At 62.2% G+C, this 19,948-nt stretch overlaps 1 protein-coding gene across 1 annotated transcript; it reads left to right on the forward strand.

Annotated features, from left to right (window-relative positions):
- The first annotated feature begins 14,784 nt into the window (after positions 1 to 14,784).
- Positions 14,785 to 18,476, forward strand: RTL6 (retrotransposon Gag like 6). Its single transcript, XM_062202713.1, has one exon. The coding sequence runs from the start codon at positions 14,785 to 14,787 to the stop codon at positions 15,502 to 15,504; it is 720 nt and encodes a 239-aa protein (XP_062058697.1). The 3' UTR covers positions 15,505 to 18,476.
- The last annotated feature ends 1,472 nt before the right edge of the window (positions 18,477 to 19,948 follow it).

The following is a 19,948-nucleotide window of genomic DNA, read 5'->3' on the forward strand; positions in this document are numbered from 1 at the left end:
CGTTGGCTTCAGAGACCTCCCAAGCAACTGACTGCTGACCAGGCATCGTCGGCCCAAGGTATTTTTTTTTGGGGTAAAAAACTAGACTCAAATTCCATTGAAAACCTAAAGGGACGTCTTTGGGGAGTGAGTCTCGTGCGGGAGAATGGGCTCAGCTGTCACTGGACACTGGGTTTCTCTGTCTTGGCTCTAGCAAGTGGCTGCCTTACAACCTGGCCTTGCAGCCTGCCCACTGTCCCGGAGCTCGGCTCAGCTGACCCGGACGGAACAGCGGGGCGCGGGGCGGGGGGGGGGGGGGGGAGGTGCTCAGCCCTGTCGAAGCCCCTAAGGCGGATTTTGCAATCTCTGGTTTATGTGGCAGATTTCCAGGCGGAGTTTCACAAAAAGGAGTAGAATCCCATAGCAACGCAACTCCCACCTTAATCAGATAAAAGTATGGCGTAGCATCCTCCGGGTGTAACCGCCAACTGTGAGCTGGGTAAAGTAAACCAGATAAACCTAAGTGTAAACTCTGGTACTCTTGGCGCCGTACCGTCTATAAGGGACTATTGCGGTTTGTTATCAGATTTGTTTTCTTATTTGTCCATCTACGGACAATAATTCAAGGCTGCTCAAAATAACGGAGGAGGAAGTGAGCTGTCCTCCATTTAGAAGATGTCGCCCGCCCTACCAGAGATTTTTCAAACAGCCTTCATCTCTGGCTTCGGGACTTTAAAAACTGCGCTCTCCTTCTGATAGTTCTGTCTGATGGGCGGCTGTGGGTTTCCTCGCGGCTCCGGGAAGCTGCCTTCTCCTCTCTGGTTCTCACTGTGCCAAAGCCGTCCCAGCTTACCGGAGGGCTCCATGTGCTAACTCTGTTTTGTTTTGTTTTTTTTTTTAAACTTACTCCATTGTTCTATGCTGATTTGTTCTTTTTTTTTTTTTCTTAAATATTTTATTTATTTATTTGGGAGAGAGAGAAATCTTCCATTCGCTGGTTCACTCCCCAGATGGCCGCAATGGCCGCAGCTGCACTGATCTGAAGCCAGGAGCCAGGAGCTTCTTCCAGGTCTCCCACATGGGTGCAGGGGCCCAAGCACTTGGGCCATCTTCTACTGCTTTCCCAGGCCACAGCAGAGAGCTGGATCAGAAGCGGAGCAGCAGGGACTCGAACTGGTGCCCATATGGGATGCCGGTGCCACAGGTGGAGACTCCGCCCACTGCACCACCGCGCTGGCTGTCCATGTGCTAACTCTTTTTTTTATTTTTTATTTATTTTTTTGACAGGCAGAGTGGACAGTGAGAGAGAGAGACAGAGAGAAAGGTCTTCCTTTTGCCGTTGGTTCACCCTCCAATGGCCGCCGCGGCTGGCGCGCTGTGGCCAGCGCACCACGCTGATCCGATGGCAGGAGCCAGGTACTTCTCCTGGTCTCCCATGGGGTGCAGGGCCCAAGGACCTGGGCCATCCTCCACTGCCCTCCCGGGCCACAGCAGAGAGCTGGCCTGGAAGAGGGGCAACCGGGATAGAATCCGGCGCCCCAACCGGGACTAGAACCCGGTGTGCCGGTGCCGCAAGGCAGAGGATTAGCCTGTTAAGCCACGGCGCCGTCTGTGCTAACTCTTATACTGAAGGTTTTCGTTTCTCATTTTGGTGACAGACCCAAGAGACATCGGTTTTGTATCCTAGAGGGGGTAATCTTTGTTGTCTGTCTCTCCCTGAGTTCTGATCATTTAGGCAAACAACCAGCTAAGTTTCTCCCTAAAAGAGCTATGGTTTGCTTGAGTGCACACTCACTCTAAAGCGTCCGACGATGACGAGCCTGGACACCACTCGGCCAGGATGTTCGCGACCCTGCTTCCCCGCTATTCCACGCCTCCTTGGCATTGTTCACGGGCAAAAAAAAAAAAAAAAAAAAAAAAATCAAAGCTCCAATCTTGTTCTGGAACAGTTGGGCCCCTGGAAATGTCAAAGGATAGACCTCTCCTCTCACAGAGACACCGACTCCTTGGGCCGTTCGGGGTCTGTGAAAGGCGTCAAGATGTGAAGTGGAGCGGGGTTTTAGCTGTGGTAACAGACAGTGCACCTTACCCAGATGGCCAGAACTTCCCAGTCTAACGATCTTGCTGGGCCATCATCAGCCATGACGGCCGTCTTCATGGAGCAGGCCCAGCGGCTAAGAGGCTTAACTGCTTTACAAAAGCTCCCGGTGCTCCTACAGGCTGCGGCCCAGCACACGCCCCTTCCTGGTGGCTCCTGAGTCTCCGGTGCTCGGCGTGGCTGTTTAAAGGCCTTTGGCACCCTCAGCTTTGTGTTGTCCGCCAGACACCGCAGTCAGATCCGCTGCCAGACACCGCAGTCAGATCCGCTGCTCCGGGAATCCGGGACGTTGCTGGCAGTGTTGACGGTTCAAACTGCGTGCTGATGGCTGGCGCCACGGCTCACTAGGCTAATCCTCCACCTGCGGCGCCAGCACCCCGGGTTCTAGTCCCAGTTGGGGTGCCAGATTCTGTCCCGGTTGCTCCTCTTCCAGTCCAGCTCTCTGCTATGGCCCGGGAAGGCAATGGAGGGTGGCCCAGGTCCTTGGGCCCTGCACCTGCATGGGAGACCAGGAGAAGCACCTGGGTCCTGGCTTCAGATTGGCGCAGCCCACCGGCTGCAATGCACTGGCCATAGTGGCCACTTGGTGGGTGAACCAACAGAAAAAGGAAGACCTTTCTCTCTCTCTCTCCCTCTCTCTCTCACTCACTGTCTAACTTTGCCTGTCAAAAAAAAAAAAAAAAAAAGTCTATACAAACTTCGTGCTGGGTTTTCACATCACTGAGAGCGAGCTGCCGGGAGGCCGGGCTGCTCCCCCCACCTCTCCTCTGTCCTCTTCAAACAGGAAACCGAGCCTCCTCGGAAGGCCTCTCCAGCAGGAGGCCCAGGTCCACCTTTGGGTCTCACAAGGGGCGTGGCTGACATTTTTCTGTAATAACAGATCTAAACGAGAGCTTAAATTAGGATTTCACAGCGAGGTTTACTTTGCCATGGGCACAGCAGACAGGCAAAAACCTCCCTTTTCAAACCAAACTAAGGGAGAGAGAAAAAGTTTTACCAATGACTTCAAAAGTCTATAGACAGGTTGGACAGATGCCCTCCTGTCGGGTCTTAGACGGACACGGCTCTCCTCGTGGGCGCTGCCTTATCTCACGGGAAGAACACGGGCAAGCATGCCTGTGAGCACAGATTTCTAGCCCAGCGCCGGGACTGAGTGCCCCATTGGCCGACATCCCAAAGGCCTCCCCTGTGGTCTACTTGAACAGAGACCCGGAGGGAGAGGAGGGAGCCGGGCAGCCGGAGCGACGTAAGGAGGGGTGCCAGGCCAAACAGCCACAGCTTTACACAGTGCCCTGCCATCGGGGAGACCCAGCACGGCCAGGTCACCCCCAAATGGCGTTGGTTTTCCATGCGGACAGACAGCAGTCGCGACAGAAGCCAGCCTCTGACGAGCCGTCAGCTCTGGACAGGTAACGGCCCCAGGATGGATGGCTGCCCAGGCCAGAGCTGCAGATCCTGCCGGACCTTCCCTCCGCCCAGCTTCCAAAGTGCCCACGCCATCAGGGGGCCGGCGGGGGCTCGGTGACACTGCAGGCAGAGCTGTGGAGATGCTGCCTATTGGACACTAACCTCCTGTTCAGGCCGGCCAGCTAGTGGGAGTCGATGGGCGCCTTCCCTAAGGGGGTCCACACCTCCCTAGGAGATGGACAGGTCTGGACCTCACAGACGCCTGGCCAGGCCTCCATGCCCAGCGAGCGTCACCAAGCCCCTCCTGCGGGTTTCTGCTGGCCTCTCCCTGGGAAAACTCCCCCCTGGTGTGGACGGCACATTTCCGAGGTCCTCTGACGGTGCCTCCATCCTCTGTGTGCTTGGGCGTTATCTGCTTTGAGATCTAGCTCCTGGACTCGGAGCGGTGAACGTTCCAGATGGCCTTGCACATGAGTGGAGACCGTCTCTGCGAGCCGGCGCTGCAGCCCTGTCCCCCTGCCGGAGCCCTGCCTTGGCTGTGGCCCCTACTCACTGCCCCTTAGCCTGGAGGAGCCAGAGCAGTCCTCGCCCAGCCCCACAGCAGCCGGGGCTCCTAGGCAGAGGGAGAAAATGCGGGTGCCCAGGCTGGCAGCAGCGGGCAGGCTAACTCCAGCCCACGGCTCCTTGCCGGCTCGCACAGGCTAAACCAGACGGGAGCGGTCTTTAACAGTGGCAACCAGGCACGCACCTGTCTCCCCACCGCCTGGACAGGGACCTGAGCTCTGCCGTCCTCTTCCCTCCCTGTCCTCCTCACGGGGCCGTCTTTCCCGCCACGGGCAACGTCTCTAACGTCTCCTTTTCTCCTGACAATCACAGGATATTCCCACCATGTGCAACGAACATCTCAGAAGTCCTTACAGGGGCGAATGACTGCTACATCCCCAGCCAATCGGATCCAGAGCACAGACGCCCCACCCCACGCCCACTCCCTGTGCCGGCAGGAAGCAGCCAGAAAGAACCGGCGCCCGTCTCCCTATCTAGACGCAGACTCAGGATTGACGGAACCAGGACACCAGCTTCAGCGTTTTATCTCCCTGCCTAGAAGGAAATCCTGCAAGAGCCGGTCCAGCCCCGCCCCCAGCGCGCTGCCCCACCCCGCCCTCTGACTCTCCAGGTTTGAAAGCCTGCAGAAAACCCGAAAAACCTGTAGGAAGGGACTGGCTTCCAAGGAGTGCCCCCACCCCACTCGGGACCCTTAGCCTGGAGTTCGCTCTGTGTGCACGCCGGCGGCCGGCCACCGCTGCGAACCATTTCCCTTCGTGAATAGATTGTGTTGGCTGCGAGTTCCTATCCTGTCTTCCCTCTGTCCTGCTCCCCTTACAGCCACGATGGCTGGGGCTGGGCCAGGCCAAAGCCAGGAGCCTGGAGCTTCCTCTGGGTCTCCCGTGTGGGTCAGGGGCCCAAGCACTTGGGCCATCGTAACTGCTTTCCCAGGCACGTTACAGGGCGCTGGACCAGAAGTGGAGCAGCCAGGACACGAACCCAGTGCCCACATGGGATGCCGGTGTCGCCGGCCCCATAGATTCAACTTTAAACAAATTCAGCAAAATTGATTGAAGAAATCCAAGTCGATCCTAAGCATTTCTAGAAAGTGCTATAATGATTGAGAAGAGCTCCCCCCCCCAAAAAAAAAAAAAAAAAACTGGAAAAGAAGAAATTCAATAATTCGGAGAATTTTTTAAAAAACTCAACGGTTCAGAGTTTACACCAATATCAATATCATTACACCAATATTTCCACAAGACCAGGGTGAGCGGACAGCTTGACGCTGCCGTAAGGGTAGACGCGAAGGTGAAGGGAACAGGATTTGGGGTCGATGCTTATCTGCCTCTCCCTCTGTCTAGGTTGCTCTGCTTTTCAACTGAAAACTCTCATCCACACGTGACCAAGCAATTGCACCCCAAAGTCTCGATGTCCTTTCGGGGGCGTCATCCAAGCTTTCTTCCGAGTCCTTCTTGACGGCTGCACGTCCCAGGCCCTCCCCAAGCCCCGGGCGACCCCAGCCTCTTGGGCGCTCACAGAACCCGGGGTGCACTGCGGCCCGGGGGACAAAATGCTCATTTCCCGCTGTAACCGAACGGTTATCAGAGACGCAGCCCGAGCCCTCCAGGCCGCCGCGTGTCTGGCTCCCGGCTGCACCCGCAGATGAATTGGCCGCGTGAGGCCTTACGAATTCTAGAATCTATTCTGTGAGGCTTGGCAAGCGCACCCGCCTTTAATGCATTGGCAGGTGTACATGACAAGAACAGGGCTTACGGGCACAATTACTGCTCCGTCTTTTTGGCTGCTACGGTGGCTCGGGAGGGAGGGTGCAGAATTTGGGACCTGTGCTTGGGCTGGAACGCGCACTGGCAAAGGTGTTCAGTTCACGTGGGGTGGAGGATGGGCAGCTCCCCAGAGGCAGGGACCGTCCTGTCCCACACATCGGGAGCTCCGGACATCAGCAGGTGGAGTGAGTGCCCAGATCCCGCGCGGGACAGGGAGTGCGCCCTGTGCTCAGCACCCTGGCTCCCGGCCCAGGCCCCAGGGCCCTGGCCGACTCCTGAGCAGTAAAGGGACCAGGAGCGCCGCCCCACTGTGTCTTCCACCCCGCTCCTGACACACAGCTCCTGCAACCCTTGGCGCTTCCTGGGCAGCAGGGGCAGCTTCGGTCCTCAGGAGGCGGCTTTTGGCGGCTCCAGGGTTGGGGCTGACCACCAGGGCGAGACGCCTGGAGCTTTCAGCTAGGCACCCCCACGCCCCATTCTCTGGGGAGGGGAGAGGGGCTGGCTCCTGGGTTAGTGATCGACACTGCTTGTTGTGGACACACGCGGGCGCCACGCGGGCAGTGCTGCCTGGGGGCATGGGGACAGGGCGCCTGGGCCCGGGGCCCCTCCTGGCCGACCTCCAGCACCCCCCTCCATCCTCATCACGCCCTTCATCCTACACTTCCGAGCTCTCTGCACCTGGGGTCACCTGGGGGGGGGGTGTGGGAGCAGTGGTGCGCAGCCAGGCTGAAGGGAAACGTGACGTGGGGACCCAATTCCTGAGACTGTACCTGAGTGGGGGCGGAGCCTTAGCTGTGGGGGCTGCACTGACCCCCAGCAGAAGGCGAAGCGCTGGAGAAGACACTGGTGTGCAGCCCCTCCCCCACTCCACACACAGGTGTCACCGTGCCTAGGGCTGAGCACTGAGCCGGTGACTTCCAGAACCTTAAGGGTTCTGGTGGGGGTGGTGGGGCCCCCACCTCCACAGTTCTCCATGGTGGTGTCCACCCGGTTGTGTGGCCTGCCTTGGGCCCGGGGTGGCTGGAGCCCAGCTCCTTCTCCTGGCCTCGGGCCCAGCCTCCAGGGGCATCAGTGGACAAGTCCCACAGCAAAGGCTGGGAGTGAGCATCCCCTGGGGGCCACGGCTGCCCCTTTAGCCTGCGCCCATCTGAGAGAGAGAGAGAGAGAGAGAGAGAGAGAGACTAAATCTTCCACCCATTGGTTTTCTCCCCCCAAATGTCTACAATGGTCAGAGCTGGGCCAGGCTGAAGCCAAGAGCCTGGAACTCCATCCAGGTCTCTCAAGAGGACGGCAGAGGCCCAAGCACTTGGCCCATCTTCCACTGCTTTCCCAGGCACCTTAGCAGGGAGCTGGATTGGAAGTGGAGCAGCTGGGACCTGAACCAGCGTTGCAGGTGACTGCTTAACCCCCTTGTGCCAAAAACGCCCATCGCAGCCTAGATTTTATCCCCTCTACGATGATTTCACTCCGTCCCCATATTTTCTCCGGTTAAGCTTTTAGATGCCGAGGTAACTGCGGACTCACACACAGTTGTGAGAAATAACAGGGCATGGCCCGGCGTGTCCCCCGCGCAGCCGCCCAGGGTGGCTTCCTGCAGATACGCAGGACGGAACCACGGCCAGGGTCCTCCACCCCCTGCTGCCCTCCCACCCCCGCACCCCGCGCTCCGCAGCCCCCGGCGGGCAGCAGACGCCGTTTCTACAGGCGGCCTTGGCGGCTCCGGGGCCGGGAGCCTCCACGCGGCTCACTCTCCTGTGGCCTCGGAGACGTCCTGGCCATGACTCCCTCTTCCTCCTCACTGCCGACTCGGATTTCACGGCGAGGATGGACGACGGCCTGTGGAATCAGGTCTAGTCTGCTCCTAGGTTCTGGTTGTAAAGTAGCTGTAAACATGTGTGTGTGAGCGTGTGTGTGTGAGCGTGTGTGGACAGAAGCTGTCACTTCTCTGGGGTAAACACCCGGACTGCAGCTGCCGGCTTGTCTAACAGTTGCGTGCTCGGCTTCTCAGGAAGTCGCCAGACTGTTGACCGCGCTGCACCTTTGCACATCCCCACCAGCGCGCCCAGCTGCTCGGCAGCCTTGCCGGCGCTGGGTGCTGTCGCCCGTTTTTATTTTAACCTTTCTGCTGTCAAAGCCGCCTCGCGTGCGCGTCTGCTCCTTCGCCGGCCTCCTCGGTGAACGGCCGCTCGTGCCTCCTGCCCGTTTTATAACGGGACGGCTGGCGGCTCCTGGCCGAGCCGGAGGAGGTGGAGAGCTCCCCCCTGACCGTAGGCGGCTCCTGGCTGAGCCGGAGAGCTCTCCCCGCGTTCTAGACCCGAGTCCTCCGCAGAGCACCCAGCCTGCAGACACCCCGGAGGCGCCAGCTTGCAGGATGCTCACAGGGAACGGGATCTGGGATGGAGCCCAGGTTGTCCACTTCCCCGCCCCAGGCTTTCTCCTGTATGTGCAGTATCATGTTTCACAGGGCAAGTCTGTGGTCACTGTGAAATCATGTTTGGGGCTGGCGCTGTGGCACAGCGGGTAAAGCCTGCAGTGTCGGCATCCATATGGCCACCAGTTCGAGTCCCGGCTGCTCCTCTTCCTATCCAGCTCTCTGCTATGGCCTGGGAAAGCAGTAGAGGATGGCCCAAGTCCTTGGGCCCCTACACCCACTTAGGAGTCCTGGAAGCAGCTCCTGGCTCCTGGCTTCGGATCGGCGCAGCTCCAGCCATTGCAGCCAATTGGGGAGTGAACCATCGGATGGAAGACCTCTCTCTCTCTCTCTGTAACTCTCCCTTTCAAATAAATAAATAAATCTTAAAAAAAGAAAAAAGAAATCCCGGCTGTAGATGTGAGACTTCCGGTGAGGTTGTGTGTTGTCTTGTGCCCGACACCATTCATTGGAAACTGCACAGAATCAGCGGGGCAGGTGCGCGTGGGTCTGTCCCCGGACTTCCCGTTCTGCCCCCTTGACTTGTGTGTCCATTCCTTGACCGCTCTAACGTGGCCTTAGTTATGAAGCCAAACAGGCAGTACTGGAGCGGGGTAGGTGGGCACCCCACTTCCCCTCTCCAAAGCGAGTCCAGCAGCTCTCCTCCTTTGCCTCCCATGCGCCTCAGAACAATCCCCTCACCCCCGACCCACACATAATCGTGCGTGGTCGCCGGCAGACGTGGCTTCACGCGTCCACACCAAACTGTGGGCGAGTGGACGTCTTTGTGATGCTGCCTCGCCCCATCCCGGGCACGGGTATCTTTCTGTGATTGCTTCTCGGAATTTCTCCGTCACGAGCTCTTCTGCATAAAATTCCCGCACCTGTTTTCTTCAGCGTCACACGGGTTTCTCTGAGCCGCTGCACACGGCACTGTGTTTGTGGTCGGTGCTGGTAGACATGGAGTCAATTTTCCCACGTCCGTCTCATTTCTCCTGCAACTTGGCTGAACTCACTTGTTGGTGTCAGGATATGGCTTAGCTTGCTTGTCTACAGAGACAACGGAGGTTCTGCCAGTGTGCACATCTATTCCCTTCTCCTGCCTTGTTGCACCGGCCACAGCTGCCAGGACTGTGCCGGGTGAGAGTGGTGAGGATGGCCATCACCGATTCCCCGTTGTGCGGGGAAGGCACTCCACCGGCAGCCCAAGTAGACGCTGCCTGTGGGATTTCGCAGATACTTCCTGTCAGGCTGGGGAGGTCCCTGCCACCCCCATCTATCTGTGCTGGCCACTGTCTTTTTCAAGATCTAATTCACACGCCATAACTCAGTTTGCAGCTTTTCAGATATTCACAGGTGTGCGCCCATCACCACGGACTCCAGGGCGGTTTCAACCCCCAGAGCCCTGCATCCATCAGCTTTCTGCCTGCCTGCCTCTCCCCGGATGCCAGGGACCGCGGCTCACCCTGACCTCCCCGGCTTTGCCTATCCTGGACACATCATAAAGACCATCCAGAAGAACTCTGAGGCCGGCTTTTCATCTAGAATTCCGCGTTCAAGCATCACACACACGGAAGCATAGATCGGTGCTTCCTTCATTGTATGGCTGAGATCCCACTGTATGCTCATGCGTTCATCGGTGCTGGACGGAGGGCGCCTGGGCTGGACCGATGGCCGCCTGGGCTGGACCGATGGCCACCTGGGCTGGACCGATGGCCACCTGGACGGTGGCCGCCTGGCTGGACCAATGGCCGTCTGGGCAGCTGCGTGCCCTCCCCCTCTCTGGCTGTGATGAATAATGCCTGGGGCACCATTCACACAGAACCTCCTGTGTGGACACTGGTTTCCAGTTCCCTAAGGCGTACACCAGAGGGGAACCCCGGTCACACGGGGACCTCACGGTCAGCGCGGTCCCCTCCAGTTTACGCCCCCAACAGTAAAGCACGCACGAACTTGTTTTTGCCGCATTTTCACCAACACCTGCTCTCATCCGCCTTTCGGATCCAGCAGTCCTGGGGCCCGGGCGGTGGCGTCTCACCATGGCTGTCACTTACGTTTCCCTGACGACAAACGATGAGGAGCAGCCTCTCAGGTGCTGTTCGGCCGTTTGCGTATCTTCTTTGGAAAATGGCCCTTCAAGTCCTTCTTTGGTTACTTGCCTCTCTGTTACCGAGCTGTGAGAGCTCTGTCTGTGCTCTGGGTACCGGACCCGCAGCCGGTATCCGTTTACAAAGATTTCCTCCCGTTCTGCCGGCTGGCTGTCTTCCCACCTCGGCAACAGGGCCCTTTGAAACACCGAAGCTCTAAACGCCGGTGAGACCCACGTCATCTGTTTCTCGTCTTTTCTCTTGCATTTTGGAGAAGCACCTGAGAACCGCTGCTCCATCACAGGCCACGGAGCCCGCAGCGCTGCTTCTCGGAGTTTTACAGCTTTGGTCTCACAGCAAAGCCTCTGACTTGTCCTGCGCTGGTTCTGTGCTGGGTGTGGCCAGGGTTCCAGCTCCCTGCCCCGCCGGGGACATCCGGCCGGCTCGGCGCAGATGCCCATGGCTGACGGAGCCATCTCGGCGCCTTGCTCCAGTGTAAACTCACCACCGGTCCACACGTGAATCCGCATCTTGTGGATCAGGTTCAAACGCTCTCCAACAAGCCGGCGCAGTAGGCTGAGCCTCCTCCTGCAGTGCCAGTATCCCATAAGGGCACCGGTTCAAGTCCCGGCTGTTCCACTTCTGATCCAGCTCCCTGCTAACGCACCTGGGAAAGCAGCAGAGGATGGTCCAAGTGCTTGGGCCCTGCACCCGCGTGGGAGACCTGGATGGAGCTGCTGGCTCCTGGCTTCAGATCAGCGCAGCTCTGGCCATTGCAGCCATTTGGGGAGTGAACCAGTGATGGAAGACCTCTCTCTCTCTGTCTCTCTCCCTCTCTCTGTCTGCAACTCTGCCTCTCAAAAAAATAATAAATAAATAAATAAACCTTTAATTTCCATCATGCTCTGTTTATGGGATGCCACCTCGTGTCCTGTTTGAAGCAGGGCTATCTCATCCACTTCCTGTTTTTGCCGTTTCTGAACCAGGGTTCACCTTTCAGACAACGCACCCGGGGAACTCAGCTGTGCGTATCAGCCACAGCTGGAGTTGTGACAGATCTGTCTCTCACATGGCCCTGGGGACAGAGATCGACAGGGCTGCAGGCAGGGGTGCGTCTGGAAGGAGCGGGGGTACAGGCCAAGTTCTGGTTTCCAGCCATCGACCTAGGTGAAGGCAAGCACAGCTCCGGCCCCCACCCATGGGAGACCTCCCAGAAGCAGCCTGAGGACCCTCCCTCTCCCTGCTTCTGTCACATGACCCCACATTCTGGCGCCAGAACCAATGCATCCTCTCCAGGCAGCCAGCTGTGTCCCAGGCCTGCTAAGGGATGTGGGCGGCTGTGGGCAGCTAGGGGGGCTTCGGCCTGCTCCAACACTGCCCCTCGAAGACGGGCACTGGGCTTATCTTCCCCTCCAGCCGCGCCCAGCCTGGAATCCACCACTGGGGAACAGCTCAGCAAGAGAAGCTGGACAGACACCCAGGACCCCACTGACACCCCTGGCCTGACACCTGTGCTCCCGGACACCAGGCGAGGCCCGCGGAGGACAGGGCTGGGACTCCCTCCCATGGCTCTGGCCTGGCCAGACACCTGTGCTCCCGACACCACCACCCCAGTGACACCCCTGGCCTGACACCTGTGCTCCCGACACCAGCACCCAGTGACACCCCTGGCCTGACACCTGTGCTCCCCACACCTGCACCCAGTGACACCCCTGGCCTGACACCTGTGCTCCCGACACCTGCACCCAGTGACACCCCTGGCCTGACACCTGTGCTCCCCACACCTGCACCCAGTGACACCCCTGGCCTGACACCTGTGCTCCCGAAACCAGCACCCAGTGACACCCCTGGCCTGACACCTGTGCTCCCCACACCTGCACCCAGTGACACCCCTGGCCTGACACCTGTGCTCCCCACACCTGCACCCAGTGACACCCCTGGCCTGACACCTGTGCTCCCCACACCTGCACCCCAGTGACACCCCTGGCCTGACACCTGTGCTCCCCACACCTGCACCCAGTGACACCCCTGGCCTGACACCTGTGCTCCTGACACCAGCACCCAGTGACACCCCTGGCCTGACACCTGTGCTCCCGACACCAGCACCCAGTGACACCCCTGGCCTGACACCTGTGCTCCCCACACCACCACCCCAGTGACACCCCTGGCCTGACACCTGTGCTCCCGACACCAGCACCCAGTGACACCCCTGGCCTGACACCTGTGCTCCCCACACCAGCACCCAGTGACACCCCTGGCCTGACACCTGTGCTCCCCACACCTGCACCCAGTGACACCCCTGGCCTGACACCTGTGCTCCCCACACCTGCACCCAGTGACACATCTGGCCTGACACCTGTGCTCCCGACACCTGCACCCCAGTGACACCCCTGGCCTGACACCTGTGCTCCCGACACCTGCACCCCAGTGACACCCCTGGCCTGACACCTGTGCTCCCGACACCAGCACCCAGTGACACCCCTGGCCTGACACCTGTGCTCCCGACACCAGCACCCCAGTGACACCCCTGGCCTGACACCTGTGCTCCCGACACCAGCACCCAGTGACACCCCTGGCCTGACACCTGTGCTCCCCACACCACCACCCCAGTGACACCCCTGGCCTGACACCTGTGCTCCCGACACCAGCACCCAGTGACACCCCTGGCCAGACACCTGTGCTCCTGACACCTGCACCCAGTGACACCCCTGGCCTGACACCTGTGCTCCCGGACACCTGCACCCCAGTGACACCCCTGGCCTGACACCTGTGCTCCCGGACACCTGCACCCAGTGACACCCCTGACCTGACACCTGTGTTCCTGACACCTGCACCCAGTGACACCCATGGCCTGACACCTGTGCTCCCGACACCTGCACCCAGTGACACCCCTGGCCTGACACCTGTGTTCCCGACACCAGCACCCCAGTGACACCCCTGGCCTGACACCTGTGCTCCCGACACCTGCACCCAGTGACACCCCTGGCCAGACACCTGTGCTCCCCACACCTGCACCCAGTGACACCCCTGGCCTGACACCTGTGCTCCCCACACCTGCACCCCAGTGACACCCCTGGCCTGACACCTGTGCTCCCGACACCTGCACCCCAGTGACACCCCTGGCCTGACACCTGTGCTCCCCACACCAGCACCCAGTGACACCCCTGGCCTGACACCTGTGCTCCCCACACCACCACCCCAGTGACACCCCTGGCCTGACACCTGTGCTCCCGGACACCTGCACCCCAGTGACACCCCTAGCCTGACACCTGTGCTCCCGGACACCAGCACCCAGTGACACCCCTGACCTGACACCTGTGTTCCTGACACCTGCACCCAGTGACACCCCTGGCCTGACACCTGTGCTCCCGACACCTGCACCCAGTGACACCCCTGGCCTGACACCTGTGCTCCTGACACCTGCACCCCAGTGACACCCCTGGCCTGACACCTGTGCTCCCCACACCTGCACCCAGTGACACCCCTGGCCTGACACCTGTGCTCCCGGACACCAGGCGAGGCCCGCGGGGGACGGGGCTGGGACTCCCGCCCGTGTGCAGCGTGGCTCGGCCCGGGCAGACACCTGCGGACAGAGGCCGGCCGCCCAGGAGCCACCTCTGACGGGAAAGGTGCAGGACTCGGTGCTGTGCAAGCGTCACGGGCCCGGCGGGCGCAGACGGACACCCGCAGCGGACGGCACCCCGGGGCCACCGCAGCACCGCTTCTCCCAGGTGGGGCCCGGCAGGCCGGAGTCACCCCGCCGCCTTGCGGGGAATCCACCTCGCAGCCGCAGGCACAGCAGGGGAGACCCCTTTTTAATTCCTTTTTTAAAGCGACAACGCCCCCGAAAGAGCCCCGCCAGCAGCCAATCAGAGACCGGATAACCAAACATCAGCCACGGCGCCGGCGGATTGGCAGCCGGGGCAGGTGGCCGGGCAGCTGCCGGGCGGCGACGTCATTTCCGGGGCTGGGCTGGGCCGCGCGGCGGTCTCCATGGCAACCAGCGGGCTCGGCGCTAGGCCCGCCCGCCGCCGCCGCCGCGCCGGCCCCGCCCGCACAAAGGCCGCGCCGTGACCCGCCCTGCCGCGGGCGCTGCACCTGCCGGAGCCGCCATCGCTGCCGCCGCCTGGGCCGCGCTGACCGGGACGCCGCCGCGGTGACTCCTCGGCCCGCGCGGCGGACGGAGCCCCGGGGAGCCCAGGTACGCGCGCCCGCCGCCCCCCCCCGCCGCGCAGGTGCAGCCCCTTTGTCCTCCCCGGGGGTGGGGTGGGGGAGGGGGCGCCGGGGGGGGGGTCCAGCGCGGCCGCGCCGCCCACGCACCTCTTAAAAACAACTCCATTTTCTTGCTCCTCCAGGGCCCAGCGGCCGAGGCCGCGTGAGAGGCGTGGGCAGCAGCCGCACCTGCGCCCGGGACCCGGGCCCGGCGTCGCCCCCGGCCTCCCTGTCCGGGGCGCGGGGCCTGGCCCCCCGGTCGGCATGGTGCAGCCGCAGGCCGCCAAGGCGGGGGGCGCCGCCGCGGCCGCCGCCGCCAGCGCCCCGATGGACGACGTGATTGACACCCTGACCTCGCTGCGCCTCACGAACTCGGCGCTGAGGCGCGAGGCGTCCACGCTGCGGGCCGAGAAGGCCAACCTCACCCACATGCTGGAGAGCGTGATGGCCGAGCTGACGCTGCTGCGCACGCGGGCGCGCATCCCCGGCGCGCTGCAGATCACGCCGCCCGTGTCCGCCATGGCCTCGGGCGGCTCGAGGCCGCTGACCACGCCGCCCACCTCCCTGCCCGAGCCCTTCTCCGGGGACCCGGGCCAGCTGGCCGGCTTCCTGATGCAGATGGACAGGTTCATGATCTTCCAGGCCTCCCGCTTCCCGGGCGAGGCGGAGCGCGTGGCCTTTCTCGTGTCGCGGCTGACCGGCGAGGCCGAGAAGTGGGCCATCCCGCACATGCAGCCGGACAGCCCGCTGCGGAACAACTACCAGGGCTTCCTGGCCGAGCTGCGCAGAACCTACAAGTCCCCGCTGCGCCACGCGCGGCGCGCGCAGATCCGCAAGACCTCGGCCTCCAACCGGGCGGTGCGCGAGCGGCAGGTGCTGTGCCGCCAGCTGGCCGCCGCGGGCACGGGGCCCTGCCCGGTGCACCCGGCGTCCGGCGGGGCCGGCCCGGCGCCTGCGCTGCCCTCGCGAGCGCGGAACCTTTAAGCGCCCGCGCGCTCTGCCGCGCGGAGGAACTGTGCATTCTGCAGTCCTGCCCACGCCCACGCGTGAAGCTGCTCCCTCCGCCTCTCCAGGCCCGGCTCACCTGGCTGCGCTCGTGCCGGGTGCTCGCTGGGCGCCGACTCCGAGTGCATGCCCCCCCATCCCCCCACCCGCCGCGTCCCGGCTGCCGCTCTGCCACTCGTGAGCCTCACTCAGCACGGGGGCCACCGTTGCCCATGTCGCTGAGTTCCTGCTGATGAGCTCCGGACCTGGAACAGGGGTCTCGTGCCCCCCACCCCTCCACGGGTGGTGACACCCAGCGGGACAGCGCCTCTGGCATTCCTGGGGGCAGGCCTTGCCTCCGCCGGTGATTTGCTGTCCGGTTTGCCCGTGGCTGCACAGGGAAGGACCTGCTGGGCAGTGGATGGGAGACGTCCCCTCGGCTGAGCGCTGACCCACAGCGGGCAGCAGCCCTGCATCTCCAGCGATGTCCGGTCCCTCGTGGTGAGCCTTGCTGGGCTTGACGCCCCTGCCCGCCTGCGTTCAGGTGCCCTGTGGCCTCTCTCAGAGCCCTCACGCCCCCTCCAGGTCTGCAGTGGCCTGCTAACTGAGCCTTCGTGCCCAGCCGCTGTCCAAGGGAGGAGTAGACAGCCTCTGAGCGGGAGGCAGGGGAGTGTCCACCTCTGGCGGCCACAGCCGGGGTCGTGGGGGTGTTTGTGGAGGTGCGGAGCTGCGACGGCCCAGTTCCTGGTGGAGCAACAGTGCAGAGCCGGCACGTGCGTCCTGGACCCGAGGGATGGAGTTGCACCGCCTGGAGCGGACGGCCAAGAGGTCACTGCCCAGGACTTGCGGCTGAGACTCGGCCAGGCCTGGTGGACTGGTGCCCCGCCACGTCTCAGTGCCAGATGGCCCACCGAGGTGGGACGTGGTGGTTTGCCCTGGGCTGGCCTGCGCTGGTGTGGGTGGTCATGCTGAGCCAAGGAAGGACCCTGTGCAGCCTGCGTGCGGGGATCCCGCGGCCCCTACGACTTGCTGGGGAGGTGACCGCGATGGAAGCAGGGGCAGGGGACACTCGTGGCTGCCGGGCCTGTGGCCCCGTGGCCGCTGCGCACGTTCCTTGTCAACTCTCAGCTCGGCCGCCCGGTTGCATAGCCGCCTGGAGACGGGTCTGGGTTCCCCTGGACTTGACCGAGGCTGTTCAGGTGGGGCCGCGGCGCTCACTAAGCAGGAGTGGGGGTGCACAGCTCCCTTCCCTGTGCTCAGCTGTGTCTCCAGCAGCCGCACTGTAAGATTTGCACCTGCCCGGCAGAGGGGCTCCAGGGGAAGGGGTCCAGTGGCACCTGGGGCGGGGAAGACCCCTGGTGGGTTTCCACGGGGCCCTGCCTAGCCGGAGGAGGATTGCCTCCTGGCGGTGGAGCAGGTGCCGTGCTGGGGGGTGCTGGCGCCGCAGCCATGGCCACATGGGTGGGGCTGGCCACCCTCCAGCCCGGGCCGCTGTCCAGTGTGCTCAGCGTCCTCCACCGTGCGCTTGCTGTGGCTCTGTGACCTTCTTGATGGCTCCTTGTGCCTTTGGGACCTGGAGCAGATGAGAGAGGGTCAAGGAGTGGCTTCCCCATGGGACCCGGGTGGGGCTCAGGTTAGAGGAGCTGGTGGGGGGCTCTTTGGGCCCCTGTGGGAGACCCCTCAGCCTGAGCCGAGGAAGATGGCTGAGATGGGGGCGTCAGGCTGAAGCCGGGCGGGGGAAGGCAGAGGCTGGCCGTGTGCTTTGGCGCTGCAATTCCGAGAGCAGGTGTTGAGGTATAAAAGGGACAGGCAGCGGTGGTACGCAGGCGTGAGAAGGGGCGTTCATCCGTTCTCGTGCCCATGTGGTGCCCTGGCTGGTAACCCCCCCCCCCCCGCCTTCTGCAGGGGGCTTCAGTGTAGGAGCAGCGCCCTGGTCCCCGGGACTGTGGCCTTGGGGTTCGTATTTCCTGTTGAAGCCCCTCCGTGGCTCCTGGGAAGCAGTGAGGATCTGTTTCCTTGGCCACGGAGCTGCCACTGGCCGAGCGGGGCCCTGGTGGCCGGAAGGGAAGTGGGGGAGCTGGGCACGTGCCAAGGTCACCTTGGGGAGGGGTCCTCACAGCTGAGCTCCCGGCTGTGTGGGACGCGCAGGTGGAGGGGGTTTGAGGGAACGGCCTAGGCGGGGGCCCCTGGGGAAGGCAGCGAGAGCCGGCGCTGTGGCCAAGGGGCAGTTTCCTGTGAGGGTGGGCTGGGCGCAGGGCGCTCTGCCGGGCGTGGGTGTGGGACTGTCCGTGACCTAGCGTGGGGTCAGGTGGCAGTCAGCACCACGTGGACGTGGATGAGGAGGGAGGGGATGGTGCTCCTCACTGCCACAGCTCCGGCGGCTTGCAGTGAGCCAAGTACCGTGGGACGCCGGTGCCTCCTGCAGGCCTCTCACCCCTTGGCCATGGCTTCTTTGCATTTAGTTTTTAACACAGTTATGCTATGGTACAATTTTGCGTAGCTGCACTGACCACATCTTCGGCCCGCACCCGTGTCCTAACCGGCTTTATTCCGAGCTGGCTGCACTCTGCCGGCAGGCGGGTGGAAGCCGTGGCCCCAGCGACAGCGGACGTCCTGGGGCGGCCCCCGGAGGGGCCTCCTGAGTGAAAGCCGTGGAAACCTTGCGGGCTCTGATTCCCCGTCGGCAGAGAGGCTTCCGCTTAGCGGAGGTATTGGTGTCTCTGTTCGCTGCCACGAGCCGGGAGGGCGTGCCCATCTCGCCAGTGCTGGCCCTTGGCGCCAGGCTGACCTTTTGCTGTCTCGATCCTGAGAACATAGGCTTGTGTTTGCGTTTCTTTGATTTCTAGCACAGTTGAGCATCGCTCTTGTTAAACGGCTCTGTCTCCTCTCTCGTGGGTTGTCACTGTCCTTGGCTCTGCCTACTGGGGTCTGATAACGGTTGTGTGGGCTCGATACCTATTAAAGATATTAACCTGGTGCGTGTCGTTTGCTGGCTATGCGATGGCTTCGCCCACTCAGCACCACGCCCACTAGACCGACACGGGACAGGCAGGTGCAGTCCATCAGCACCTGTGACAGCGCCTGGTGCATGGTTTGGCACTGAGTGTGCCGGTTGTTGGGGTCCATGGGGGTGGGGGTCTCTGGATTCTTGCACTGTTGAAAACCACTGAGGACCCCAGAGAGCTTTTGTTTGGGTTGGTCTGTCTGTCAGTCCCCATCATCGCACTGTGGACCAAGCAGTTTGAAGCACTGCTCGATCTGGAAGTGAAAACTCACATCACACGTCAGCCGGAACTGCGGATTGCTACAAAGTGTTTTCCAAAGCAACAGGTTAGCAGAGTGACGTCGCTCTCTGTTTCTGCAAATGTCTCCGGCCTCACAGCAGCTGCAGTCGGCACGCTTGCTCCCGGGTTCATCTGTGCAAGGGCACCTGGCGCGCGACCTCGGGAAAGTCGCCGAGCGCGGCGGGCAGAAGCGGCACCGCCAGCCTGGCAGAGCCCTCGGAGGCTGCAGCGCCTGATCCGTGGTGTCCGCTGCTTCCGGCCTCAGGTCTCTGTGTCCCCTGATGCGGTCACTTCCGGGATTAATTTGGCACACGGACTCCGGCGGGCGTTCAGAGGTTTACACAGATACCCGGCGATGGTCAGTCCTCCCCCGCGCCCCTCCGTGGGCCCGCTCTCCCCGTCTCCCACGGGCGCTCGTGTGTGCCAGGCCGGCTCTTCTCCCCGTCTCCTCCGCCCATGCATTGGTTTTGCCGGCTTCTCCCTGTGTGGACGGATTAGGGTTTGATCCTTTGTATTTGTACCTGGCAGGCCCCCCCCCCCCCCATATCTTCCTCACTGTTCTCACCAGAAAATTGCTAACAAATTCAGGAGTCTTCCAGAGTTCGGGTAGCAGGTGTGGGGCAGGGAAAGGAATTCTGCCCTGGGCTGGGCGGCTCCGTCTCCCAGGCAACAGGGGGCCTGGCCCTGCCCTCTGGCTCTAGGATGCCTGGGAAGAGAAACCAAAACCTGCCCAGCTGGCCTGGCCAGTGCCCGCCGCCATGGAAACATCTAGAACGGTGCGTTGTGCCCTCCTGTGATTGGTCCTGCGCGGCTGACAAGGGCCTGCCTGTCCCACCCCCGTTTTGCCCACCGGAGGCCCAGCCCACTGTCTGGCCTGGTGCGAGGATCCTGGTTGGACCTGGGCCTCCATCCTCGCCGACTCTGAGACTTGGCTGTGCCGGCTCTGAGGACGTCCGGCAGAGGCTGCACCGCCACCGGCCCACACCTGCTCCCCAGGCCCCCGACGCTTCTCCTGCCCGGTTCCATTCCGCCACCCCAGCCCTCCCAGGCCGGGTCCAGCCTGCCTCTCTGCCTCCCTTGTTCTCCCGATGCTTAGACAAGCATCGAGTGCCACTCCTCCTAGGACCCTCCCTGGGCGAGGAGACGCCCGGGGACCCCTC

This window comes from Lepus europaeus, chromosome 10 (assembly GCF_033115175.1).
Source record: "Lepus europaeus isolate LE1 chromosome 10, mLepTim1.pri, whole genome shotgun sequence".
NCBI lineage: Eukaryota > Metazoa > Chordata > Mammalia > Lagomorpha > Leporidae > Lepus > Lepus europaeus.